General features: G+C 45.3%; 2 protein-coding genes across 15 annotated transcripts in view; one reads left to right on the top strand and one right to left on the bottom strand.

The window, feature by feature from the left end:
* LOC127474088 (uncharacterized) overlaps positions 1-27,804 on the bottom strand; it is an 80,237-nt gene that overhangs the window by 1,332 nt on the left and 51,101 nt on the right. For 4 of the 6 annotated variants that reach the window (XR_007905728.1, XR_007905725.1, XR_007905726.1 and 1 more), the window contains 2 exons: positions 15,735-15,826; positions 10,371-10,814 (listed from right to left, as the gene is read on the bottom strand). The gene's annotated coding sequence lies outside the window, so the exon portion shown is untranslated. Of the gene's footprint in view, positions 1-1,148; positions 1,242-10,008; positions 10,179-10,370; positions 10,815-15,734; positions 15,827-27,804 lie in introns of those variants that run through there. The other 2 variants (XR_007905729.1, XR_007905727.1) reach the window with 2 other exon arrangements.
* On the top strand, positions 578-25,961 carry USO1 (USO1 vesicle transport factor). Of its 9 annotated transcripts, none has more exons than XM_051794508.1 (26): positions 578-716; positions 929-1,015; positions 1,135-1,199; positions 5,293-5,372; positions 6,347-6,358; positions 8,682-8,782; positions 9,672-9,774; positions 9,932-9,987; positions 10,244-10,364; positions 11,714-11,892; positions 12,338-12,478; positions 13,234-13,322; positions 13,833-13,987; positions 14,225-14,436; positions 15,268-15,288; positions 16,982-17,092; positions 17,746-17,864; positions 18,061-18,242; positions 19,137-19,258; positions 19,973-20,111; positions 20,839-21,002; positions 21,603-21,692; positions 22,447-22,527; positions 23,875-23,973; positions 24,422-24,637; positions 25,029-25,961. In XM_051794508.1, exons 1-26 carry the CDS (start codon positions 651-653, stop codon positions 25,104-25,106), a joined length of 2,889 nt encoding a protein of 962 aa, XP_051650468.1. In that variant the 5' UTR covers positions 578-650; the 3' UTR covers positions 25,107-25,961. The 9 variants fall into 9 exon arrangements, with proteins under 9 accessions (XP_051650468.1, XP_051650467.1, XP_051650466.1 ...); XM_051794507.1 differs by having other exon boundaries at positions 579-716; positions 14,231-14,436; positions 22,447-22,533; XM_051794506.1 differs by having other exon boundaries at positions 579-716; positions 22,447-22,533.

Raw genomic sequence — 27,804 nt, 5'->3', positions numbered from 1 at the left:
TGGACTGAGCTGTCAGTGTTATTTGGGTAAGTTTCTGTTTCTCTCTGAGTGAGTTAGGGTTAAACCTAATAGTGTTTTTCTACTTGTAGTTAAAATAGAAAAGTGATAGCTACTCTTAAGTCATATCGATTTCTGAATTCCAAGTCTTGGGGTTGTTGTGGATGCACAGACCCCTGAGAAGTCTCAGGGAACTGGGTTACAGGGGTGTGTTGGGTTTGTTTTTCAGACAGGTTAATGCCCCCAGCATCTGCCCATCTGTTTGTCACCGGGAGCCAGTACACAACAAAACGTTCTGCGAGCTGACCCTGCTCTTCGCACCCGTTTGGGATGGTTTTTTTTCCTTAACGAGAACTGCAGGCCAAGCAGCGGATCCGGAACAAGGCTGGGAAGTGCGCTGAGGGCTGGGATCTCTCCTGGAGCGCAGCTGCCGCTGGCCGGGGCCGGAGGTGCCGGTAGGGCCGGTTTCCCCGCTGTTGCCGGTGCTGAGGAGCGCGGCCGCCCCGCGGTGTTCCCGCGGTGTTCCCGCTGTCCCGCCCCGTCCCGCCCTTGCCGCGTCGGCGCCACGTGGCAGCGCAGGCGCGTCGGCGCTTCCGCGGGGGTTGGCGGCGGAGCGGGAGCGGCGGGGCCGGGCCGGGCCGGGCCGAGCCGCCATGAACTTCTTGCGGGGCGTCATGGGCGGCCCCAGCGCCGGCCCGCAGCCCTCGGGCGCCGACACGGTGAGCGGGATCGCCGGGGGGCCGGGCAGCCCCGCGGGGCCGCGCCGGCCGTGCCGGGGCTGGCCCCGCTGACAGGCCCGGGGTGTGCCCGGGGCCGCGGGGTGGGAAGGGGGCACCTCTCCCGTGCGGTGCCGGAGCCCGGACCGGGTGTCGGGAGCTTTCCCCGCGGTCCTGCCCGGCCGCCTTAGCCCCGGTGTTACGTACCTTTCCAGATCCAGAAGCTCTGTGACCGGGTGGCTTCGTCCACGTTGCTGGATGACCGGAGGGACGCCGTTCGTGCTCTCAAGTCGTTATCCAAGGTAAGTGCCAACTTCCGAGGAGCCGCATGGATTTGAAGTACCTTTGCCATGTACTGCTAAAGAAGCTTTGTTTGGTGTTCGGGCTTCGACCGCTGACAAATCTGGTTTTCTCCGAACAGAAATACCGGTTGGAGGTCGGCATACAGGCCATGGAACACCTCATCCACGTTCTCCAGACAGACCGGTGAGTGCTGCAGCCTCCTCTGGCTGGGAACGGGACCCCCTTCTGCTGAAACAACAAATACGGAATCAGTGCTCTGGACTGACAAGACATAGAGGGAGCTGTGTTTCTACTAATTCCTATCACAGTGGCTTTTTGTGATGATCAAGTTTATCAGAGCATATTCAGAGGGGATAAGGACAGAATTCCAGGGTCTTGGATGAGGGACAGAAACACTACTTCAAGAGTGAAGGTAGTACCAAAGTGCCTTCATGCTTCTCAGTGGTTACTTTTCACTGCTGTGGGAAGGCGAGTCCAAAATGACCATGTATTTAACTAATAGAGGGTTTGAAATAACCCAAATCAGCCTGTTATTGGGAAAAAGGTGAAGTAGACACAATTAACAGGAAGTGAATGAAGTCATCAGGTGTGTACTTTTGCTGCTGTGTTATGAATTGGTAGAATAATTCTGCCTTGGATAGTAATGCAGGCACTGACACTGAAGGATTCAGGTGAACAGGAGAGCAGGATGCCAGGGCTGCTGCTGTGACAGATGACATGAGTCTGAATGCTCTGTGGGGACCAGAATGTAGTATTTGTGGAGTCCAGTGTTTGAAATATGTTATCTGTCTCTGCAGCTGATTGCATTGCTGTACTTGATAGTAGGCACAGGTTGTAACATGGAACCTGTTTGCAGTGCTTGGATTGGGACAGTCTTTTTCTATCTGGGTTTGAACCATTAAGCTGATAAACTGATATAAAACAGCCTTAAGGTCTTATGTGGAATACCTAGATGTGCATACATGGGAAGGAGGAGTGTGTCTCTTGATGTCAAGACAAAGGACAGTTAGGAAAGCAGCAGTTGTGTGTCTGGAAGGAAGCCTCTTGCTCCTCTTATGGATGTAGGACATGAAACTCTTCAGTGCTCAACCCAAGGCTGCTGGTGGAGGCCTTGCTTGCCCAGCCAGTTATGCCAGCTGGGAAGAAGGTGTGGGGCTGCTGTCTAGGTGAGTCCATGTTATTCATCTGCCTGGATAGTTAAAACTGAATGTCTGACCTGGTGCAAACAGCGAAAGGGAAGATTATAGGAGTAACTGTCCCTGATATGATGGGGAAGCACTTCAGAAAAACTAGGTTAAGGAGCCTTGCCTTCATCTGCTTCTCTGCTCCTGAGGGCAGATTTGAACTTGGAGAAGGGAGGTGGGGCTCTATTCTTCTCTTAGCTGAGATGCCAAGCTGAACCCCTCAGGGCAGGGACTTGAGGCTTTTCTGTGCTTTTTGGGCTCCAGTTGATCCTTGGGAATTTGTGTATCCTGGGCCCCTGTGGATGTTTTCTGTGACTCAGGCTGCAGTTCGAAAAACCATTTAATACATGTTTGTTTGGGTTTTCAGCTGCAGAAATGCTGTCTGCCACAAGATATTGGTGAATTGATTTGCTGTTGCCAGCATGTCAGCCACCTGACACTGTGTGTCCTGGCTTACTTGAGAGAGCATTGTAGGCCCTGTGGCCGACCAGTGCAGGTGCTAAAGGTGCTGGGGTGCTCTGTTTGCAGTCAGCGATGGTAGAAGTGAGAGGGGTTTAGGATTATTTCAACACAAATCCGAGCCAGCTCATCTGGATAACTGGTTAAGTGACTCCCAGGCTCAACTGTCCCCTGTGCCCAGTGTGACAGGCATATTGAACTGAGGCAGGTTGGCTGCCAGAGGGCAGTGCTGTGGTTGCTGTTTCGGTGTGTGACCTTTGGTACCTCTCCAGTGTCCACCTGAGGCACCCTAAAGCTTTCTGCAGCAGTAGAAAATGTTCTTTTCCACCTGTTGTTCACTTGCTTGAGGTGCAGCTGCATGGGATGAGAAAAAAGAAGTCAATGGCTGACTCAAAGTGTCTTCTCACATGTCACTGTTTTCATGTGAGTCACTCATGCTGGCTGTGCACACTGACTGTGTTGCTGTGAAGTTTAAGATTACAGAAGGTTTAATTTGGTAAGTGAAGGTGTTTCTTGTGTCCTGTTCTCACTTCTGTCCTCGGATTTTGGGCTGTTGTTTCAAATTAGTTACAGCCTTTATCCTGGAACAGCAATACACCATTTCCTAAATGGAAGACAGCATTCTACTCGTTAAAACAGTTTTCGATTGTCTGAAGCTCTGTCTCCTGCTTGAGTGTTTAAAACGTGTTCTCTAGCAAACTGGCTTCTTGGACTAGTGTTCCAGCTCTGTGCATCAGCCATCCTGGAGCCTGAGTCAGCTTTACATTTTCCAGACTCTTACACACACCAGAGTTCTTATGCCATATGTTTATTTTGTAATATAAAGTAGGATGTGGTAGAGGACTTCTACTGACGAGCTGTCTAGATGTTGCTACATCCCACCAGGGATTATTTTGAAAGAAACTTGGCATTGAGTGTAGAACAGGCCAGTACCACTGAACGGTTGGTGTGAGAGAAGGCATAGGAGTGAGAAGCCAACTTGATCTTTAACTGTTTTGTCTCTATGTATATTAGAAGATTTTTGAAATTCAGTCTGACATTGGAGAGAGCTTGGAGCCTAATGTGTGGCCCTAAGAGAGCTGTTTTTCCTAAGGCACAGACCATAGTTATATTTGTGTAGGACAGCCCATACATGGGTGCCTTCCTTTCCATGTGGTTCTGCTCAGCTGTGGTTTCTGAACTTGGAGCACTGCCCTGACATCTGGGTTGAATGCCATGTCAAGTCACAAATGGCAGAGGCAGGATGGGGAAGGTGGCCTGTCCAATGCAGCAGTCCAGCACAGGGGCTGCATCTTTTATGGATGCCTGACAATAGAAGTGTTATTTCTTGACCGATTGTCACTCCAGAGGAGAAGCTGGACAGCTTCAGTCCTAGGAGAATAATCCATGAAATGTGGTGTGTGCTGAACAGCAGAGGTGGGACGCTGCTGTCCTCGTTTTGTGATGTGTTCTCTTTCAACTACAGAAACGTGTACATTAAATTTGCTTATTCTTTTGTAGCTGCTGTGATTTCCTTAACAATGGAAAGGAAAAGCAAGGCCACAGCTTGGTGGGTGTTTTTAGGTTTCCAGGGAACTTCTGGGTGTTATTAGATGTGGAATTGTTTCAAGTCTATGAAAAGGAAAGCATAGACTTTGTAGTAGTGTATTGAAGAACTAACATGACACAGGGAAAACATGAGCAGGCTGGAGATGTGATCATACCTGCTAGGTGAGACCATTTCCATGGATTAAAAGGTGAGGTGGTTTTTCAGGCCTCTGCTCTGAGCCAACCTAGCAGCCTCTTAAAATGCAAATCTGTCTTTGGTGTGGAGCCTTATTTGGTATGCCTTGGTATGCCTTACACAGTGCAGGCAAGCACTTAAAGTCAGCGTGAGATCTTTTTTGACAATGTGCTTTTCAGATATTTGGCTAAGTCATGCCAGTACTGTGAGGTGTCTTTGCAACCAGAGGTACCTTTGTGATCTTAGCTTTTATTTTCCTTTGGTTTTTGATCAACTGTGCTTTGTTTCCTGGTTTAAGAGCAACAAAGCAAGCAGCAGCAAAATGGCTACACTCAGCTCCTGGACTCTTGGCTGTGTCTTGGTTGTAGTGCAGGGTTTACAGATGCTTCAGTCTTGGTAATGCAGAAGAAACAGGTCTGTCCTGAGGCAGGTCTGGGTGTGAGCAGGTGGATTAATGCTTTAGGGTTAGCAAGGCTGCCCTGCAACTTCATGGGGATGCTTGGAATTCAAAACCCCTTAATAACTGGGTGTAGCTGGAGAGGCTGGCCTGTTTGGAAGAATCCACAGCTGGTCCTGCATTCTTCCAAGCTTTGGCTGGGGTTCTGGCTGACATCCTGGGATGGTGCTGAAGCTTGTCTGCAGCTTCCTTGGGTGACTTCCTGGGAAGTGGTCTGAAGCCTTCCCAGAGCTTTTTCCTGGTACACTTGAGGAACAGGTTGGAGGGAATGACTCAGGAAATAAGACACACCTACAGGGAAGCTTCCTGTGGTCATCTTGTGTCTCCAGACTTACTGAGGCTCGCCTGGGGGAGCAACCTAAAGCTGCAAAGGGAACTACCTGGGCAGAAAAGCAATCTTGTAAGAGTAGCTGGAAATAAGTCATTAAAGAAAAGTGGTTCTCTCATTTGCAGTTCAGATTCTGAAATAATTGGCTATGCCTTGGACACTCTCTACAATGTAATATCGAATGACCTAGAAGAGGAGGAGCAAGGTAAGCACTCAGTAGTAATAGTTGTATTAACTGTGGGGCTCCTTTCCTTGGGGCTTCTTCAAATCATCATCAAATGTGATTTACTAATGCTGAGACTTGCTTTGTTACTGTGTAGCTGTTAGGACAATGCTAAAAATCTTGTATGCAGCTTGCATTAAAATAACACTGATCTCTTGCTTATTAATTTTAAAAACTATGTTCTGTGAACAGCAGTCAGGTTGGAATGGGATAATTGTTCTTTTCTAGTCTTGTAAGTTAAAAATCAAGTCATGGTTTGTTATTGTGAAAGGATAATTTTGGCTGTTACTGTCAAATGGGACCCTACAATCTGATGATTCAACAGAGATGTTGAGATGTAAGATCTCAGGTACCTGTGATAGTGATACCATGTAAGTATGAAGATGTTTTTCAGCCCTGCTGTGGCACTTTGCAGAGTGACTGTGCCAGTCCTTCCCAAGATGTCCAAGCAGCCACTGTACAGCTGGGCTGTGAAAATCCATGCCACTTCCTTGCTAGGCCATCAAAGCTGGTCTCAAAGGCCTATGAATGTTATTCTGAACGACTATCAGATTGTTGCTTGGCTTACTTGCCTTTCTTTTCCTTGTTCATCAAGTTCCCTGATCTTAATGAAAGATGTTTTGAACAAGGTCAGAGTCTTACAGTGCTGGTGAATCCATGTTTGTGGTAGTGGCTTTGATTATGGACTGGACTAGAGTGTTATTGGCAGTCTCTTAAAATGAGCAAAGAATTGTCAAACTGGAGTTGTGTGAGAGATCACCACTCCTTTAAGAGTAAGGGGTGGTTTGGTTCAGCCCCTTCCATAAGAACTTCCCAAAGGAGTCAGGGCTCCTGTAGGAAGCTGGGATGGCTGTTTGGGAAACCTCAGCTTATGCTGTCATGGGTTGTGTGGTGTGGAAAGCTGTTCAACTTGTAAACCTGTCTCTTCTTTCTTTTTATTTTATCTGCACTGACAGATGACTCTGAAGGTAAAAGAACCTTTACTTGTATGAATATGGCACTTTAGCCTTAGTTGCTACTCACACCAGTAACACTTGCTGGCACTTAAAAGGGACACTGTAAAAACCTGAACTGGAGCTCAGGGAAAGCACTTTGCCTTCTGCTCTGCACTTATTCCTTGGAGCTCAAGTGTTTCCAATTGGATTTCTCCTGTGATTTGGCATGTTGAATGCCAGAATATCTCTACAGATTGTATGATAAGTTTTTAATAAGGATGTCATGAAAGTGTGCAGCTCCAGAACTGGTAGGATTTTCATGGGCTGAGATCTGTGAACAGGGTTTGTTTGCAGGAAGCCCTGAAGTTGGACACAAATGCACGAGCTGCACGTGAGCATCCTTTACAGTGTCTTTTTTAAGCAATGCATGTTAAAATAGTGTTCACTTCTACTCCAAGTCACCACTAATTCCTTCCACGTTCTTCTTTTTTAAACTGATTTTATCAAAATGCACTTCATCTGTTTATTTTGGGATTAAATTCTAGTTTACTGTGCTGCTTGTTGGTGAATTGCTAAGAACTGATCTTACCAGATGGAAGTTTGTCTTTTATTTGAGAACCCTGTGAGTGTCTAGATTCAAAGAGCAGTTATGGGTAGAAGGCTGATTGCAAGATCTGTGGTGTATCCATGTCAGTGAAAGATGCACTTTCCCTTTGCCTGTTTTTGTCCAGCTCCCTCTTTTCCTTAAATGTAGCAGAAGAAATACTTACAGAAAAAAGCAAGAGCTGAGAGAGAAAAAAGGTGATTTGGCCCTTTCATAGAAGAATCCTGAACTAGAGTAAATAAAGTACAGCAAAGCTGAAAGAGGCTGTGCAAGCTGTGGGTACTGCTCAGGTTTTGCCTTACCACCTGGAACTTGTGCAAGGACAACAGTTGGGATCAAGAGTTCAAACACCTGTTATTTGCAGCTGGGCTTGGGAAAGGGACAAGATGTTCAGTCACAGCTCATGGAAAAGTCAAAATGAGATATTTTGACTTAATTTTAAAAGGAAAATATTTAGGGTTTGGGGCTTTCTCTCCTTGGCTTGCAGCAAACTACAGTGTGCAATCCATGTCTGGTTGATTGCCAACTGAGTTGCCTCTTACTCTGCAGTAGCAAGTGCAGAAGCTGAACTCCTGTGGAGTTTTTATTTTCATTTATGTAAACCAGGAGTGTGCCAGACTTGCTAAGACCCTCAGCTTCAGAGAGCTCACTATGGGGTTTATTGTGCTAGGTGCTCCATGCCTAGGCTGCTGTTATTTTTGCACGCAGTCTGTCCTCTCTTCTATCACTTCTTTGTAATGTTTCGTTGTTTTTGCAGCAAGAAACTTACAGGAGAGTGTTGCTGCTTCTCTGTCCCTCTTGTAAGCTCTGTGCTGCTAAGCCTGCTGAAGGGGGAAATGCAGCTGTATGACATGGGAAATGATCAGCTATTCTGTATGGAAGGCCATACAAAAGACTTCTGCTGCACTGGAAATCCTTAGCAAGTAGATGTTACTGATACCTTGCAGTGAATCACCATGGCCAACAGTTTGAATTAGGTTTATTGAATTTAATTCATGTTCTTGGCACCAGGTTTGTTTTGCCATACCCCCCAGCAAGTGCAGAGCTTGGAAATGGTGTGTGGTCTTTGACCCTTTTTATACCTGCTCAGTTGTTAATGGTTTATGTCTCCTTGATAAGGCTGTAAATCCTGCACTTCAAGTAGGAGAAAAAATCCAAAGACTCTTAGATTTAGTCAGAAATTCATTGGCTTTACTGTTTGTGTTCTGTTAATTTATATTATAAAAAAATCTGTTTCCCTTGGGATTAGAGTTGCTCTTCCTGAAGTTTTTCAGCTGACATTGCCTTAACTGTGCCAAGCAGTAGTGCCTACATGCCATTGCTTTGTGGGGCAGTTATGTAAATTGTCACTCAGCCTAGAAAAACAGCAGTGGTGCAGAGATGCTGTCTGCATGTTTTTGTCACTTTGTGGGATACTTCTGCATTTGCTTTGTGTTCATGCAGCAGTGGTGTGACGTGTACTTTGCTTTCACACATCAGTGAGTGGTCCTTGTGGGGAGCTGCTCTCCTGCATTGGTTGAGCTGCATGGGGATGTCCTGCTCTGAGACTTCAAAGTTACTCTTACAATAATGTAGGGGTTTTGTTTTGTGAAAAGCTTGTTTTGGTGTTTGTCCTGAAAATAATTCCATTAACATTATACCAGTGACTCAAAGTCTTTTGGTCACCCCTGGCCTTATTTTAATAAGAATAAAAATCACAGCTGCTGAAGTTGTTCCAACTGTGTTGTAATACGTTGTTTTTTACTATTACAGAAGAAAACTTGGCAAAACAAGTTGATGATTTGGGAAGTCAGTTCACAGAGATTTTCATAAAACAGCAAGAAAATGTCACTCTGCTGTTGACTCTTGTAGAGGTGAGTAACAGTGTTGTACCTGGGCTGGAGAGAGCCATGGTGTTGTCCCAGTGAGGCCTGTGTGAGGTGTGCTGGCATCTAGTGACTGTGGGGTTGGAGGGGACTCAGGACTGGCCTGGATGAACACCATTAGTGCAGCTTTTCAAACAGGGTAACATTGAATAGAATCACAGCATCTTTGAGGTTGGAGAAACCCCTAAGATCGTGGAGTCAACTGTTGACCCAGCACCACCATGTTCACTGCTAAACTGTGTCCCAGAGTGCCACATCCACATGTTTCTGAACACTTGCAGGGGTGGTGACTCCACCACAGCCCTAGGCAGCTGTTCAATGCTTCACCACCTTTTCAGTGGTGAAATTTTCCCTAATACCTAATAATCTAAACCTCCCCTGGTGCACCTTGAGACCATTTCCTTTCATCCTGTTACTTGGGAAAGGGTTTTAGATACTTGATTAGAAACAATAAAAATTATTGCTCCCCAAACAGCAGCAGCTGTGACTTGTGCAAGGATAATTTTTGAGATAATTAAATGATCATGAGACAGTAGTGTCTGAGATGCAATTCAAGTGGAAAGGGTGACTGCTTTCCTGCAGCATGGTATGTTTAACTCATTTTCCAATGGTTTTATCTTCCAGAATTGCCTCTTCACTTGCAGCTGTTAAAAAATTTTGTTCCTAAACTAAAAGTATTATGCTTGAAGAGAGCAACACAAATACCTTCTTTTTTTTTTTTTTTTTTCCCCCCTTGGTAATCCAACTTCATTATGATGCTGTGCTTTTCCCACATGGAAGCCATGTTAGGCTTTCAGCAGTATTAAGCATCTGTCAGTGTATCTGAGTTAAATACTGAGGGATGGATTCCTTAATGTACTCCTCTCCATCTCTGCAGGAATTTGATTTCCATGTCCGTTGGCCTGGAGTGAAGCTACTTACATCTCTTTTAAAGCAGCAAGGCCCCCAAGTGCAGCAGATCATTCTTGTCAGCCCCATGGGTGAGTGGTTGAATTCACTGCTGATAACCTTGGAGCTGGAAGCTCAGCAGACATGGCAGAGGGCTTAGAGGAGTCTTGAGCAGGGGGTCTTGAAGACCCCCAGCACAAACAAGCTGCACCTTTTAATGCTACTTGTTAAAAAGTGTGTTTCTTGCAGGTGTTTCCAGACTGATGGATTTACTGGCAGACTCTAGGGAGGTTATACGGAATGATGTAAGTACAGAAGGAACTTACCCCTCTGTTCTGTGTGGCCACTTGGCATCCTCGGTGTTGTCCACGAGGGAACCACTGCCTGGTGTCCATGGTGGGGTTTGAGATGTGCTGACTTGCAGGGCATGAAGTCCAGGCTTGTGGTCCTGGCTGAGGATTATGCTGTTCATTCAGCATCCTTCTGAGAGCTGTGACTTGAGAAAAGCAATGGAGTTCTGGAAAAACTAAGCTGAATTTTTCCTCTCCCCCTCCTGTCAAGGGAGTCTTGTTGTTACAGCAGTTGACCAAAAGTAATGCAGCCATACAGAAAATTGTTGCCTTTGAAAATGCCTTTGAGAGACTTCTGGATATCATAACAGAGGAAGGAAACAGCGATGGAGGTAAAGTCTGAGACTTGGTCTTGTGCTTCTGCACCAACTATTAGGAGATGTTTACATTAGGTTTACCCCTACCTACAGTGGGTAATCGGACCTGGGTCAGTGGGTAGAAGGAGCAAAACTTACACTGGTTGGAACAAACCAAGCAAAACCAGATGGACCAAGTAGCAGGGCTTCAGTGTCTTGTGAAAAGTGACAGTTAAAACATCAGCCAACCTCTCTGAGCACGTGTGAGTGAGTTAGTGTGTTCTTGCCTGGCTTAGGCCTGGGAATGTATGTGCTTGGAATGGCAGCGTCAGATGTGTGTGCTGCATTTGTCACTTAGTTAAGCATCTGCATTCCTCCTGTGAGATCCTTGGATGCTTGGAGCGGCTGGAGGTAACAGCTTGCTGAGTTCCTTCAACTGCTCTGATAACTTGAGTTTTCTGGTCAGCTCCTTGCCAAGTGATTTACCTGTTGGGATAAAGGATAAAAAAATATGAGCAAAAATAGTGCAGCACTTTGGGGCTCTTTTTTTACTAGCAACACAGAATGAGTTTACCATCAGTTGTAGTTTACTACACAATCTATTTCAGTAACATGACAGGCTGCTGTTGATGACCTTTTTGTGGGCTGCAGGAGCAGCTAATGCTTCTCTTCCAGCTCAGTTATTCCAGGTATGTTGGCATGGAAATATTAAGCAAACCTTTGATTTAAAGCTGCTATTTTCAGGCAGTTAATAATTTTAGGAGCCTTCGTATGTAAATTCCTAAGTGCTAAAACTTCTCTGCTTCCCCCCCTACATATCTGTTCCTCTGATAGGAGGAACCTCTATCTGAGGATAACACGAACTAGAAAGTAGCTTTGAAATGGGTTGAAGATGTAGCCAGTGATTGAAGAGAATGAATGTGTAACCCAGGAAGAAACTGCTGCCATGGAACCACAATGCAGTTCAGGAGGAACTTCATTTGAGTGCATATGATAGAGACAGTGTAGTCTGACACTCAAGTAGGTGAACTTCAGGACACAGAGTGATGGTGAGGTTTTGTTTTAGGTCTTTCCCATTCCTACCCACTTGACTGATGAGCTGTATATGCTTTGGAAATTTACTCTGGACTTGTGGAAGAAAAACGACTATGATTTCCTTGGAAATATGCTGGATCAACATCCATGTGTTTAATTTAGAGTGTCCTTGGATTACTTTCTTAGTTTGTGAGGTTCCCAGTTCTTGATCCAAGTGTGACGTGTGTTCAGAATGGAGAGCTCAGAAGTGTGTGCTCTCTTCTACCCAACACATCCTGCCTGCAAGGGGAAACTAGTTTGCTTCCATCTTTTCACTTGTACTTTGATTTTTATTTTTTTCCTCTCATCAGGAATAGTGGTGGAAGACTGTCTCCTCCTCTTACAAAACTTGCTGAAGAATAATAATTCCAATCAGAACTTCTTCAAAGAAGGTTCCTACATTCAGCGTATGAAGCCTTGGTTTGAGGTGGGAGATGACAACTGTGGGTGGTCTGCACAGAAAGTAACTAATCTTCACCTAATGCTGCAGGTAAAACCCTTCCCCTAACTCCTAAGCACCAATGCCAGCACTTTGTCAGCTCCCTTGTGGTGAAGGGTCATGTCACAACTGTGAGACTCATGTGTTCCCTTTGGCTCAGAACTAGCTGCCAATGCTCATGAGCTGTGCTGCTTTCAGCACCAGCACTGCCAAAGGTGGACCTGTAATGGCTGGTATATCACACAGCTTCATGTAACCTGAGCTGCAGCAGTGAGTTAAGATGAAAACATAATCAGGGATGTTCTGTGTAAAGAATCCCCCTGTATGGAACTCAAAATGAAGCAACCATAGGTAGCAATGAGATGAACATTCTGTTTTTCTCCAGTCTCCATTCTGAGGAGCAATTCTATTTCATGGTCAACCTCAAATGAGCTTGGTTTTGCGTTTCAGAGTGTCTTGGGCTCTCCTCACGTGGAAATGTTTCCCTTTTTTCCAGCTTGTGCGGGTGCTGGTGTCTCCCACCAACCCTCCTGGTGCCACGAGCAGCTGTCAGAAGGCCATGTTCCACTGCGGGCTGTTACAGCAGCTCTGCACGATCCTCATGGCAACTGGGGTTCCTGCCGACATCCTGACAGAGGTAAGAGGGGCAAATGGATGGAGGGATGGGGGCAACCAGAGGGGTGGTAACAGCAGTCTACAGGGAGAACCAGTTGCTGCAGAGACAAACTGAATATTTGCTAAGCAAGTATTTCAGATGCCAGACATATCAGCTTCCTCTGTGGGCAGCACAAACGGGAGAGTCACTTACATTGTGTTCTGCAAGCAGAAAGGATTTGGATTTGCTTACTTTTTCTGCTGGATTTTAGCATATCCCAGAGCAGCTGAATTGATCTCTGTTTTCCTGATTTGGGGGTGGGTTTTTTTTATTGTTTCTCTTTTGTGAGAGTCTTCAAGTGTTCTTTTTGGCAGGCTTCCAATGATGAGGAATTCTAGGTTCTAGAAAGCCCTGTCAGCAGTGGATTGAGTGTGGGCTGGTTACTCTGTTGCAGTTTTTTGTTTCATAAAAAGTTTCACCTTTTCACTTTAAGTGTCCAGTTTAACTGGCTGGCGCAGCAAAACTGATCTGGCAGAGAAAATTAAGTTGGAGGTGACTGGGTGTGGTAGAGCCCCCTGAGCTCTTTGTCCCTTAACCTTAGGTCAGTGTTTCACAGCTCCTAAATGCTTTGATTTCATGTGCAGTGGTTTTACTGAATTGATCTGTGCTGAGGCTTGGTGTGTGCCTTTACATACTGAGCTGTCAGGGTCGGACTGAACAACTTGAAGTGATCTAGGTGGTAGATTATGGCTCACACTTCAATTTCTCTTAAACTTTTCTCTCTGCCCTTTCCCTAGACCATTAATACTGTATCAGAGGTCATCCGAGGATGCCAGACCAATCAAGACTACTTTGCCTCTGTAAATGCACCTTCTAATCCACCAAGGTAGGGGAAGAAAAGCGTTGAACTCTGGTAGTAGTGTATTGGTATGGGCCATGACAGTCTAATCCAAAGGACTGTTTAAATTCAGAGCTGGAATTAGGCTCTGGAGCAACACCTTGAAGTTCATGTGGGGTGTATTGGGTACAGCATGAAGGTGTCAGGTGTGTTTGTACAGAGATGAGGCCTAGAATTCATGTTTGGTGGCACCTGAAAACTGAATGAGCAATAGCAGAGAAATTCCTGGATTGGATCAACTGCCCCTGTCAGCCAGAGGACAGTCTACAAGAGCATTTGGAGGCAAGGAAGATGGATAATCCATCTGCTGTTCTGTGTTTTAAGTAACTGAAAAACTTGAGTAACACCTGGTATTTTAATGCTGTTGTTTAAAATGGCTATAGATGCAGTGGTAGGCCACGGTATCTTTCCTTATCTGTATAACACCCTTCAAATTGTAGCTGTGGTTGTCTGCATTCACAGCTTTGTTCTGATGGCTTTCCCTTCCTTTTCCTACAGGCCTGCCATTGTTGTCCTGCTGATGTCCATGGTGAACGAGAGGCAGCCCTTTGTGCTACGCTGTGCTGTTCTCTACTGCTTCCAGTGCTTCCTCTACAAAAACCAAAAAGGCCAAGGAGAGATTGTGTCCACGCTCCTGCCATCCACCATTGACGGTAGGGCAGGCCCACATGGCTGCAGGGAGCCCTGAGCTGGCACTGTGCTAATGCACCAGCTGCTGTCCTGGGGGGAGTCAGTACCTGCTGTTCAGTGTCTGATCCAGGCAAGGCAGCTTGGCTTAGAATTGCTCTAAAACCTCGTTTGTTTGTTTTCTTCATGCAGTTAAAGTCTTTGCTGTCCTAAATACTTGGCTGGTTTTGTGGCTTGTTTTAATCTCTTGGCCTCTCTGGTAGCTACAGGTAACTCTGTCTCGGCGGGTCAGCTGCTCTGCGGGGGCCTCTTCTCCACAGATTCCCTGTCCAACTGGTGTGCTGCCGTGGCCCTGGCCCATGCCCTGCAGGAGAATGCCACTCTCAAAGAGCAGCTGCTGAGGGTCCAGCTGGCAACCAGCATTGGCAACCCACCCGTGTCCCTGCTGCAGCAGTGCACCAACATCCTCTCCCAGGTACGGCTCTGCCTGCACCCTTGGGATACAACTCTGGGTGTCCTGGGGAATGCAGCTCCTGGGCAGGGGCATTGTGAGGATACAGGTGGTATAACGAGGAGGGTTGTCTTTTGCAGATAGTTTTTAAGCACTGCTTAAAGCACTCTGTGCTTCACAGGGAGGAGAAGAGCAGCAAATCTTGCTTTTCCATCACATGGCTTCTTGATGCTGCCTGCTCTCAGATGCCCTGAACTATCCAGCCCCAAAACTTGGCTTAAGAGATAAGGCCAACTGGCAGGATCCCCAGTGATGATGTTTTTGTGCTCAAGAAGTGCCTGTTTGGTGTTTAACCTGGGCCTGCTAACTAGAAACATCATGAAAACAGCAGGCTCTCATGTATTGATTGTTGGCTTTGCTATGAAAGGCTAAAAGCTTTTTTTGAACTTGTTCAGCATCTTAATACCTGGCCTGGCAAATGACCAGTGAGTGAAGTTCCCCTTCTAGCCCAAATTTCCTTGTGACATTCCCCTCTGTTATAACCATGTGGGGGGAAAAAGCATGTGGAATAGTAAGGAGCTAGTTATTCTGGTGGTAATTAGACTTTTCCTGCAAGTGCAAATAATGGCTGGAATTTTGAATTCCTTCATGTGACTTCTTTCAGCTACTGTAGCTGAAAAGAGCCAGTACTCATTTTTATCTTGTTCCTGGCATTTTTGCGTATGGTAAATTTGAGTCAGTAAAACTGCTTTAGGCTCTTCAGTCCTAAATAATAGAAGAGACTCAAACTGGGGGGGATGTGTCTGAACTGTGTTCCACTTGAAGGTTCTCCAGTAATGTGTGTGTAACTTGCAGGGTGATAAGATCGACAGACGGGTATGTATTTTTTGGCACAGCTTGGGCATTTTCTTGCCAAAAGCAGGCCTTTCCCTCTTGTCTGGGGTTTGCTGGGGAGGTTTTCTTTAACTGCTTTTTTTTTTGTGTTTCCACTTACAGCTTTGTGTTGCAGTGGGTTTGGGTTTTCCCTGGCATAACAAACTCCTTGTGTCTCCAGGGGATTCTCCGGGGGTGCTCCACAGAACTGTGGCATACAGGGCAGCACGGGTGCTTCTTTTGCAGTGGGGTGGACTCATGGACCATCTGTTCCTGTAACAGATGTGCTTTCTTGTAAGGAAAACTAAAACTGTTGGAAACGCTGTTTTCTGACTGGCCTGTAGCAAACAGCTGGGACCGTCTGAAGTGGGAACATGCTGCTGGTGTCCTGGCTGCTGAAGGAAAAACTGTTTAACCTGCCTTCCAGACATGGGGTGTGTTCTACTTACCAGCAGCTACTTTAACCTTGGCTCTACTGGTCCTGAATAGCTGGGTTCTCATTCTGAGCAAATGACCCCTGAAGAGTTGTTTGACTTCCAGGCTGTTAATTGAAGCACAAAAAATAGTTTCATTTACTCTGTTGATCACAGCTGTCCTGAGGGGTGGGATTGTGTTGTTCCCAAGCCTGAACTGTAGAACAGCAGCCATGGAGCACTGTCATCTGAGTGGGTGTTACCACAGTGTGCCTAGAAAATAACTGTTGTTTATAGAGGGTGTTTGGCACTGTGTGAAAATCCTTAGGCAGAGCACATCAATTTGACCTCAGAATAGGAAGCAGTGCATGAGAATAAATGTGGTTTGCAGCTGCTTCCAGCATAAATTGTGTGTGCTAAGTGCTGCACATAGTAATTCCATGTAAACAAGAGTAATTCCATGTTTCTGAGTTAAGGGTGTGTGCCAGTGTTCTCAAGAAGCTTGAGATGTGCCCACGTGCTGTAGGGCAACACTGCCAGTTCCAGGGGTTATTCCCAGTATGGACTGGTTGATAGTGCTGGGCCAATCAGAACCAGTATTTGGAAATGGAAGTGAGGGAGCTCTTTTGCTTCCATCTGACTATTGACTGTTGGAAGAGATGGATGCCTGTTTTAGCACAGCTGGGCCCAAAACCCTGCAGCAGAGACAGAAGTAGTCATTTTGGAGACAAAACTGAATTTTGTCAAGTTGACAGAAATAAAGTACTGCAGTTAGCATTCCTGTCTGAACTGAAAGCCACTCCAGTATTATCTTTCTTTGACCTAGAAAATAATAGGAACACTTGGCAGTTTTTAGTCAGCAGGGCAAGTCTTGGTGATGCATCTCTTCCAGGGAATCCTTACCTGACTACATGTACACCTTGTTCCTTCTTTACAGGCATTGTGTGTATGTTCCTTTGTGTCACCCTTGTTTTAATTACAAATGCAGAACTAATGTGTTATGACTTTATATTGGTGCTAACTTGCCTTGAATCATTTTTCACATATGTGTTGCTTGCTGGTGTGCTCTGAAGACAGTTCAATATGAATGGTTTAATCTCTGTTTGATCCAAGCACTAAAGCTGTTGCCAGAATAGCTAAAGAATGGGTGGTTTTTAAAGACATGACTTGCTTTTAAAATTATGAGGTGGAAGTAGGTGAGTTCTGATCCAGTACAGCTTTTATTTTTTTTTTTTAGTCATCCACTGTGTGAAGGTGATGATGGGGAGTTTTATTCTTTGCAGGGCAGCAAAGTGCAGACCAGGGTTGGACTACTGATGTTGCTTTGCACTTGGCTGAGCAACTGCTCCATTGCTGTCACCCACTTCCTTCACAACCCAGCCAATGTACCTTTTGTATCCTTGACCTGCTTGTGGATAGAACCCCTTGCCTAGACATTACCTGGATTCTTCATTTTCAAGTCAAAGGTTTGTCTAGATGAGTTTACAGGGATTCTGCATGACATGAAAGAAAATGCAGTGGACCAAGAGACAAAATGAGCCTTTTGTTGCCAGTGCTCTGCATACCCTGCCCTGTCTGTAGGATGCACATACCACAGTGCAGTGGAAAAGCACCACAACTGACCAGCCAAGTGGGGTGTTACTGCAACAAGCCCAGTGATGATTTTAGTGTGAATTAAGCTCATGCTCAAGTGGCAGGAAGAGTGTTCATACTTCTGTTTAAGAAGAAATTCTGTGCTTGCTTTTCAGGATAAAAATACTGAAGTCTGTAAGGCTAAACTGTCACCTTATCTACACTGCAAGTCTTTAGTTTTGAAACAACTAAATCTCTTGGGTTAAACAGTTACTGAGAACTTACAGGGAAAGCACTGATTACTCAAGTCCTTCAAAACAGGAGTTAACTTGGCAAGGGTTTTACCAGCTCTTCTGTCTAATTCTTAATCAAGCTTGGCCTTAGTGTGAAAATAAATGGGAATGTATACAGGGAGAAACTCATTGCATGTGCTGTGATGCCGAAATATGTCCAATGTCCTTAACAAGAGCTCCAGCTCACAGGGCAGATAGCTGAGAACCTGGGAGAAGAGGAGCAGCTCGTCCAAGGCCTGTGTGCACTTTTGCTTGGCATTTCCATCTACTACAATGACAATTCCCTGGAGAATTATAGGAAGTAAGTATGACGTAGGAATAAAAGGACCGTAGGGAAAGGTTCTGTGAGTGGCAGGTGGTGGTTTAAGAGGCTTTTAACTGGGACAGGGCAGTGGGGTTGAGACAGATAAGAGTTGCAACTGCAAAACCTGCCATGAAGGAAGGAGGGGTTCACTTCTCAGTTGTTGCACTGGGATTGATTTGTCTCTTGCTTTTAGAGAGAAGCTGAAGCAGCTGATTGAGAAGAGGATTGGCAGGGAGAACTTCATTGAGAAGCTTGGCTTCATTAGCAAACATGAACTTTACTCCAGAGCTGCTCAGAAGCCCCAGCCTAGTTTCTCTAGCCCAGACCACATGATGTTTGACCATGAATTCACCAAGCTGGTAAAGGAATTGGAAGGTGAGATGTTGCGCTCGTTTCTCTAGTTTATGATGAGCTGGTGGCTACCAAATATACTGAATGTAACTATCTTAAAGCAGTGTGATGACATGACAAGGCTACAGGAATAGCTGGAAGTCATCATATACCTGAGCTTGCACTTAGTGTTTAGTAAAAATACTTGAACTGGATTACTTGATGTTCTTAGAAGAAATGATTCTTAAATTCTTAATAGATTCTGGGAGTTACCACACTGGCCAGGAGCTGTTTACCTGTGCTCACATGGAAACTCAAGTACTGAGCACATGTGATGATCATAAAGGCTTGATTTGTGGAAGTACACAATCCAAATGTTGGCTGTTTGCAACTGTTTCGTTAAGAAAACTTAATGCTGAATTTCCTGGCTTTCTAGGACATGATGGACACTTGCTTTAGTCTTTTCTGTCCTTCACAGAATAGACAGGTTGTCATTGTTCTTAACATGTAACTGGTGTCCTGTTTATTAATATTATACTTACACCTCAGACTAGAGAAGGAAAAAGCCTTAAAGCAGCGACTGTAAATATGGGTTTGCCCAAGCAGTTTGATCTACCTTTTGCCACTGTAGTTCAGAGTCTTGCACTTATTGTACAACCACTTGTGCTGCAGTTATAGTGCAGACATAGTGCAAGTAAAACACAACTTTTCTGATAGGATAGGCTCAAAGCACCCATTTACTTGTCTGAAACCAAGTAAAGCAGTTAAGTGTGCAAACCCTGCAATAAAGAAATCACCACTTGCTATTAAACCTTTGCTTTTTTTTAATGTGCAGGTTGAGTTTATCAAGCCATGAACTCAGACTGTGAGGTTTTGGGACTCTTTTGAAGACCAAAAAAATTGAACTGGGCTCTAATTGACAAAGACTGTTTTTGACAGGTGTTATAAGTAAAGCTATTTACAAGTCCAGCGAGGAGGATAAAAAGGAGGAGGAGGTCAAGAAGACACTGGAACAGCATGACAACATTGTGACTCACTACAAAAAAGTCATTAGGGAGCAGGTAAGAGGACATTACCCTGTACATGTGCCTTTACAAGCTCTTTGTTTTGTCTTCCAGAGGCACTGCAGTGCAGTTTGATACCCTGTTCCAAAACAAGTGACAAGGAATCTTGCAATGCAGAAACACTTGTAAAAACACTTCTGCCTAGGTTTAACTGAAATGTCAGTGTTTAGAACACCGGATAAGTTAATTTTCTTTTTTCTTGAGGGGCATCTGTTCTTGTGTTGGAGCGTTTCTTCTCAAATGAGGAACTGGAGAACTTGCATCCCCTCAGAGATGCAGTTCTTAATTCTGTGCTCTCACCTTTGGAAAGGCGACAGATGAAATGGGGCTGAAGGAAGAAGTGGTTTGTTGGTGTAGTTTGAGTATTATACCTACTATGGGTGGACTCTCAAAACCTTTTTTCCAGTGGTAGTTCAATTGTGTGGTTGCTGCAGCAAGTAGAGGAACAAAGGTAATGAACTTGAACTGAAAGCAGGTGTTGAGTTTAGGGATGAGGGTCTAGGGGACATGTGGAACTCAGGGGCACTTCTGAACCATCAGTGAAGCTTTAGTGAACATAGGATGTCTGCAGTTGCTGTGACTTCTTTAAAGATTCTTGAAGTGGACTAAAGTGCAGGTCCTGTTAAGGTTTTTTTGTCTTTATTCACCTTCCTGACAGGATTTTTTTCAGAAGTGTTATTAGTTCTAAGTGCTCTTTTTTTCCTTTCACAGGACCAGGAGCTTGAAGAACTAAAGCAACGAATCAACACTTTAACATCTCAGAATGAACAGCTCCAGGCAACTGTCACACAGCAAGTGTCCCAGATCCAACAGCATAAGGACCAGTATAATCTCCTCAAAGTGCAGCTAGGTAGGCTTCATGAAGAATAATGTAAAATATTAGGAGGAATGATATAAAATCATATATAAAGTCTGCCTTGTGCTGAGATGTTGTGTGAGTTGTGGCAAGCTGCAGCAGAGCTCCAGCAGACATGTCTGTTGGGGAACTGTGGCTAGCAGGAAGCTGCTGGGAGAGGCTGCCTCTGCTCTGCTTCAGGTTAATCCAAACCAGTCACTCCCTGTTCAGGCTCGGAACAGGTGGGCCACAGAGTGTGCTGAAGTTTGGATCTGGAATGAAAGCAAGAGTTGGGGAAGATGTCAGTAGGGCAGATGTGCAAGGTGAAGCCTGTTGCTGTCACTAGAGAAATTGCTGAGTGTTTAAATCAGGGCAGTATGTTCCAGTTGATTCCAAGGTCAAGATGCCTGATAAGCTGGTTATGACATTATTTGAAAAAACTCTAAATTATCTATGATTGGAAACAATTATCTTCTCTCTATAGAATTTGTCATGACCTTACTTTGGATGGACTGAATGGCTGAAGCAGCATAAATACCTGAAGGAATGGCAAATTAGAGCTCTTTATCATGTGCTTTTATTATTATTAAAGAATTCTTACATACTGTGCTTTGCTTCCTGAGTTAGAATGGCTTGTATTGCCCTGTGGGGCAGAAGGGGAACAGGCAGTAAGGACTTGAGTGTGTTTGAAACCAACTTTAGAATGATGTTTGTTTCATCTTTGTAAACTCCTGTTCCTTAGGAAAGGACACCCAGCATCATAACTCCCACAGTGACACGTTCCAGATGAATGGCATTCAGACAGAAGAAGTGAGCAAGTTGAAAGAGGAGCTGGAAGAATGGAAAAACAAGCATGAACTGCTGCAAGGGCAGTTAAGGGAAAAGGATTCTGTGATAGAAAAACTAGTAAGTGCTGTCTCAGCAGAACTCAATCCAGCTGCCAGTTCCTGGTTTCAAGTGTAACTTGCCTGAAGCTGTGCATGTCCTCATGGTGGTGGCAGCCAAGCTATCCTGACTAATGGCATGCTGGAAAGAGGGAATGTGGTAGGAGATGGCTTGAGCAGAGCCTCTGCTGCTTAGCACTGTTGGCACAAGAAACTTGTGCATCTTTAGAACCAGTAGTCTTAGTGTGTTTTGGGTGGGGAAAAATGGTGGGCATCTCCTAGGAGCTTAGTGGGGGTAGTGCCCCAGACCTGCTCCTGGTGGCCTGCCTGTCAGTGCAGGCTGACAGATGCTGCTGTCAGTGGTGTCTGTCTCCTGCAGCTGCACTGGGGAGGGGTGCTTTTGTACCCACCTTAGAGGAGCTGAGGTCCCTCTGAATGCAGACCTCTGAATGCTGCTCTCATGTCATCAGAGAGCTTTGATGTGCCTTTCTGAGTCTATTTGCAGCTTCTCTGCTGAGAGTTTTGATCATGCAAGAACACTTTGCTTGCTCTTTTTTTTTCTGACAACATGACTATATTTAGGGTTTTCATTCTAAGGCTGATTTTTGTGTTGCTCTTACAGAATTCTTCCCAGTTGGAAATGGGAACCACAGAACAGTCTTCACAGACTATCAGATCTGCTGGCTTGGAGCACAATAGTGAGCTGCAGAAGGTGAACTTGTGGCATTTCAGCAAACCTGGGCTCAACAGGGGTAGCTTGGGATGGGAAGGGAACTTTGTCACCCTTCAGGGAGGAGCACTGATTCTTGAATGTGTTGCTGTTTTTAATCATCTGTCTTTGTAATGATGGTCCTGATCTTGGAGCATCAAGGTTATGCATCCAAAAAAAAAAAATCAGTTTTCACTAAGCAGGTTTCAGGCAGGACAAGACACTTGACTTGTCAGACTTGCAGAATGTGTTTATCCACTGCAAAGCATATGTTTAAATGTAGCTATGGAAATTTCCAGGTATTAGATGTACAGCACAGACTAAGTGTTTAAATGACTGCAGATCCAGGAATTTAAGGTAGCTGTTGTTCAAAAAAATACCTGGCAGAGTTTGTCTGATCACAACTAATTATGCCTGGATTAGTAAGTCATAGTGGGTTTGTGCTCTGAGAGGGATAATGGACAGAAGATGCTCATGAGAGTTTAGGTGGTGTTAAACACCTTGATAAACATGACTGGGGCTCAGACAGGTGCCTTGGTTGGGCATTCCAGAGAAATTGGTTTGTGAGAGCAGGGTAGAAAATAGTCTAGTCTCCTAGGGAAATGGTTGCTGTGCTCCCATTGAGAGGGAGGCAGCTTTCCTCACATACATGCTAGTGAGGCAGTGAGTCTGGTAGCATTGAACTTGAGAAAAATATGATTTGAATAACTACCTTGCCTTATCAAATTAACTTTAAGTTTTTGTCTGTTTCCTAAAGGAATTAGAAATGCTCAGGAGTCAGATACAACTACAGGCTGCAGAAATCTCCAAGCTTCAGATGGAGAATCAAAAGCTACAAGTAATGGTACCAGTGCACAAGTTGCTTCTGTTTTTACTGGGGACTAAATCTTCAAGACCTGCCTTGCTGCTTACAGTGTCTGTAGCTTCTGTCCTAAACCAGTCTTGTTTTAAGAATACACATCAAGTGATTCCAGCAGTGTTTTAAATCCAGTAATGAGTTACTGAGACAAACCCCTCATGAGAACAGAGGGGACTGGTAGTCAAGTTAGTGCTCTGGGAGGGCACTGTTCCTTGGTATTCTTAAAAAAGCAAATACCAATTACTGGGGGTTTAAGCTCATACTCTAATGAAAGGAAATAGTTTTGTGAGAGACAACTGTGATATCATGTACATGGAAGGGATTATTCTTACAAGCATTGGAGAATGCTGACTAGAAAGTTGAGGTACAGCTGAATGGCAAATGGGAGGTGCATCTGTCTGTGCAGGCCTCCAAATGCTGCAAAGCTTTCCTTGGCTGGGTACTGGAGTGATAACCCAGTAAGGCCTTACAGAATGGCTAAATCAATGTGACTGTCCTCAGCACTAGCAAACAGCTTTAGGAAGTGAACACTGAGCTACAGAACTTGAACAGCACGTTGTAGGGAAGTGTTACAGACATTTCCACAGCCCACTGCACAGATGAAGCTGCAGGAACACGGGCCACGCAAACAGCTGCCAGACAAGTGTTTAATGTACAGCTGGTCAGAGAGGAAGGCTTTGAACACTGCTACAGTCACAAGTGTCAGCTGCTCTCATGGGAGATGCCACTGCATGTGTGTTGGCCATGTGTGCTCAGGAGGCAGAGGTGTGTCTGTGTTCCATTGTGCCATCAGCTGTCAGGCCACCTCACTGCCATCCTACATCTTCCTGCCTCCCTTGCTTGGAGCATTGGCTCAAGTGTGGTACGACTGGGAAGGCAACTGTCTGGAATTTGTGCTGTGTGGCCGTTGTAGCTGACAGACAGTTGCCACATTATGGACACTATAACTGGGCAGGGCTGGCTGAGGTTTCACTAGTGCTATTTTTTAGTAGTCACACACAGATTTGGGTATTAAATCTAATAAAAGCATCTTTGGCCCTTCAGAAGTGTCTAAGTGGTTGGCTTTTACAGAGTCTGCCTCGAAGAAACCTGAACAGTCTGTTTCAACTCTAGCTTCTATGTAACAAAGATTTGCACCTTGTGATCTCTTTGTGTGAACATGTGCATGTGCATAGGAGTTCACTGAGACCCCACAATCACAAATCTGTTTCCTGATGCTTTGCAGCATGGGCTATGCTGTAAAAAGGAAAGATGCTTTAAGAAAATGACTGTAATAGCTTACTGTGTTGGTGTGTGAGGCACTGATAGTGAATTCCTTGTCCACAGAATGCAACTGCAGATCCTGTGTTAGGAGATAGTGGTGCAACAGCAGCAACCAGCTCTGAATTGGAGGCACGACTGGAGCAAGAAATAAAAGAACTGAAGGTTGGTAGTGGGTGAACACCAAACCAAGCCACTACATAATCAGCCTTCAATTAGGAGGGCTTCTACAATAGCAAAGGTTTTAGGTGGAAGTGGTTTGTTTCCTTAGCATCCTCAGTGTCTCAGGCCATGTAGGGGAAGCTGGATGTCTCCTCTGTTTTTTCCCTTGGGAAATGTAGACCTTGTCTGCCTTGAAGGAGTTTGTAAGGACAGTCTAGGAATGAGCTGTACTCTGGCATGGCCAGTGCAGTTGGGCTGGGCAGAAGGGAGCCCCAGTCAGTACTTGTCCTGGTAATGGTTTGGGTAAGGGTGTGTAGGTGTGTGTGGGAGCAGGGCCACCAGGCACAAGGTGGGTTGAAGCTGTTAAAGGTATCGTATGGAACGTGGTTTTAGGAAACAGCTGTTCCTGTGTTTGTACTGTAACCTGATGTGGGATTTTTCCTGTTGCCAGAGTGAAGTGAAAACCCTCTCTGAGGAGAAGGAGTCGCTGAAGCAGCAGCTGGACTCCTCCAGCAGTACGGTTGCCATATTGCAAGATGAGAAGAGCAAACTGCAGCGAGAAGTTGCAGAATCCAAGAAGGAACAGGATGATCTCCTGGTGCTTTTGGCTGATCAGGATCAGAAGATATCTGCACTCAAGATCAAATTGAAGGATCTTGGCGTACCGGTACGTGAAGGAATGCAGCCAGTGAGTTCTTGGGTCTGAGGCAGATATGACCAGTCTGGGTATGGCAAAGCTTGATCCAGAAAGTCTGGTGAGGCCTCTTTCTATGCACAGAGGGGTGTTAAACATAACAGAGTTACTTTCTCAACTTAATTTGGCAGCCATCAGTAAAAGATGACCCCTGCCTCTTGTCCCCAGTACTCAACCACCTTTAGCAGAGAAGTAAAAACTGTGACATTATGACAGTTGCATGTATGAAGCATTAATTGATCTGGCTGATACTCTGAGGGTAGCTATAAGCTTATCTGCACTCCCTAAGCATTTCTCTTGTCTTCCACTGGCTGGATAAAGTCAGAGGGGTTACTGCTCACAACAGATCTTCTATTAATTTCAGGTTGAAGATGAAGATGATATTGAATCTGGAGATCAAGGGGACGAAGATGAGGATGGGGATGAAGATGAGCAGGACTAGAATGCTTTTGTGTGTTACTATGAAAATGAGATTGCATTGTTATTGGGGAAAAATCTATTACTGCTGTACAAAGCAAAATATCTGCTTATGGGAAGCAGATGGGAAATGGCAACCGTGGGCCTAGTTACAAGTTACTGGAGTGTTTGAAAACCCTTCGTACTAGGTAAAGCAAACAAATCACCGTTTCAGTTCTACATGAATATCCCAAGTTGTACTTGTTTAGAAGTTGCTTTAGACACTGTTTAAAGCAGGGACATGACAATGCTGATGCCTCAGTTCATTGTCATTGATAGTCCTCTGCATTTGTCTATAATTAAATACAAAAGTATTTGGTTTAACACCTGTCACATGGAGTCGTTGCCCCTGCCTTGAGCGTGGAGCTTCAGGGTAGTTTGTGGCTTCCTCTAAAGAGCAGTGGGAGGCAGAAGGGCTGGGGTGGCCTCTGCCAGCCTCGGGGGCTGGTCCTTGGGGTGCACCTGCACACACGTGTGTGCCTTGACACCTGCCCTGGCTGCAGTCAGACCCTCCTGGGGAACCACAGTGTTCTGCTAGTACCACGGAAGAGTTTCCCTTAAAAGCTGTGCAAGAAAGGTAGCCTTGTGGAGAAGAATCTTTGTGGAAACCCAAGACCAGTACACTCTTGGAAAAAAACTAACATGCTACTGCGTCAGCATAAGAAGTTAAAATCTTGTTGACTACTTCATTGAGGAAATGAAAACTGCTCTGATTTATATAACTTATTTGGTCTTGATGAGTGAATAAAAGATAACATTTTAAAAGAAGACTGAAAATGGTAAATGCATCAAATTCTTCTTTTGGTAATAAAAATAGGTATGTCTACTTAGCGCTCATTTATTCTCTTGTCCTGTTTTAATAAAATATATTTTAATACACATAAGAGAGTCTAGAACTCATCCACTTTGGCACATGCAAGTACTGAAATACCACCTCCTGAGGCTCTCTACCTGAGTACAGAGAGTGCACCCGGTTCACTTTTTGAGTTTTGGAACACTGGATTTTATTAAGTGCTTAAATTCTTTGGACTTTTTTAAAAGTAAAATCATTGCTTAAGCAGGTGACAGTATGAAGAACAGCAGGAAAGACAGGCATAACTGGTACTCATGAGCTTTGCAGGGATGTTGTTTTTACTCTAACTCTGAGCATAAGTGGGGCACAGTGAGAGTGATGGGCAGCTGCCAGGCTTGGAAAGTCAATTTTACCAACACCTTTCTTAAGAGCCCTGGCACAGGTGACAGCTTCAGTACCCAGGTGTCCAGCAAGCACTGCCAGCAGTGCCACCCCCAGGGAGCTGGTGACAGTTTGCCCATCCCTGCTTGGACAAGGCAGACCTACTTACTTATATCTGCTTGAACCTCTTCCCCATTGCTGTCAGCTGTTCCACGAGGCTGCTTTTCTTTGGAAGCGTTGGATCCTGCAGGAGAGAGCGAAGAGGACAGTGGAGCAGGAGTGGTATCAGCTGTGTATGTGGCTTTGTTGTGTATGGCAAACCTGGAAAGCTGATGTGCCCTGTAGGGTTGGACCAGTGGGGACATTGCTCCTCCCTCCCCGTGTCCTCTTGGGTGACCTGTGACCTTGCAGTCTGCTCTACACACCTTTCACACTGCCCCAGCTGCTTTTACTTTATTGACTTCTGGGAGCTGTTCTGCGAGGTCTCTGCAAATGCTGAGGGCAGAATGAGCAGGTATTCCTGCAAGTTGGTCAGATTGTACCTGAGGAGGCACGTGGGCCTCTAGAGAAACAGGGAAGGGGGACGGAGAAAGGCAGATGGGAAAAGGTAAAGGAACCTTTTCCTTGCATGATGAGACAAAATCACACGAAAAATAACTCAGCCTCAGTATGTGAAAGCAGAAGGCACGTGAGGGATGGTGTGGCCTGACCCCAATCAGTGCCCTCCCCAAAAGGTGGGATGCTACAACATGGTTTGTGTTGCCGTTCTCTGCAGTGTTATGCTTGGGAAGTTCAGCCCTTTGGATGCAGCTCCAAAATGTTGAACATTGCAAGAAATGAAGGAAGAGATAACTAGGTGGGGTAGGGAGTTCAGGGTGCAGACACACTGACTACTAACAGGTTTTAAAGCAACCTGCGTGGCACAATTGTGCATGGAACAGCCTCACCAGTGCCCCTTTGCAGAAATGGGTGTTGGGAAGTGGTTCCCTGCCATGTTCACCTGGCATGCTGATCCAGCTAAATTGACTTCTGAAAGCCCACAGGCCTCTCTGTGGAGGCAGATGGTGAATCTGTCACTACATAGGTAGTTGTGGCACGTACAAGCTGCTCTACTACTTCTATAGCCCTGTTGTGCAGGCTGTAGGTTTTACTGTACATACCCAGCTCCTTTGCTCCAAGAAGCAGGTGCTAGAACATGGCATTTATTTGAACTGACATTTCAGAAACAAGAACTGGGTCTGGGCAAGCCTGTGGTCACCTCCTATCACTTCTATAAAAACTCAATAATCTTATGACACTGTTCTTGATGAAGGACATCCTACTGGTGATGCAATGGTTTTGAACCCTGAGGCTCGTCTGAAGGTCAGGTCAAGGCCCAAAATACCGTTGGTGCAGTGCTGTGCCTCAGGGCTGGAAGTGTCACAGCCATGCACGGAGGGGACAGTCAGCGGTCATTAAGGGCTGCTGGCAGGACACTTTACAACTCCCGGGGCAGACAGCCTCTTGATTG

Source organism: Manacus candei, unplaced genomic scaffold, assembly GCF_025592945.1.
Source record: "Manacus candei isolate 608988 ecotype Guabito, Panama unplaced genomic scaffold, ASM2559294v1 h1tg000039l, whole genome shotgun sequence".
NCBI lineage: Eukaryota > Metazoa > Chordata > Aves > Passeriformes > Pipridae > Manacus > Manacus candei.
Note: the sequence above shows the minus strand (reverse complement) of the source record. Positions and strands in the feature narration are given on the sequence as shown.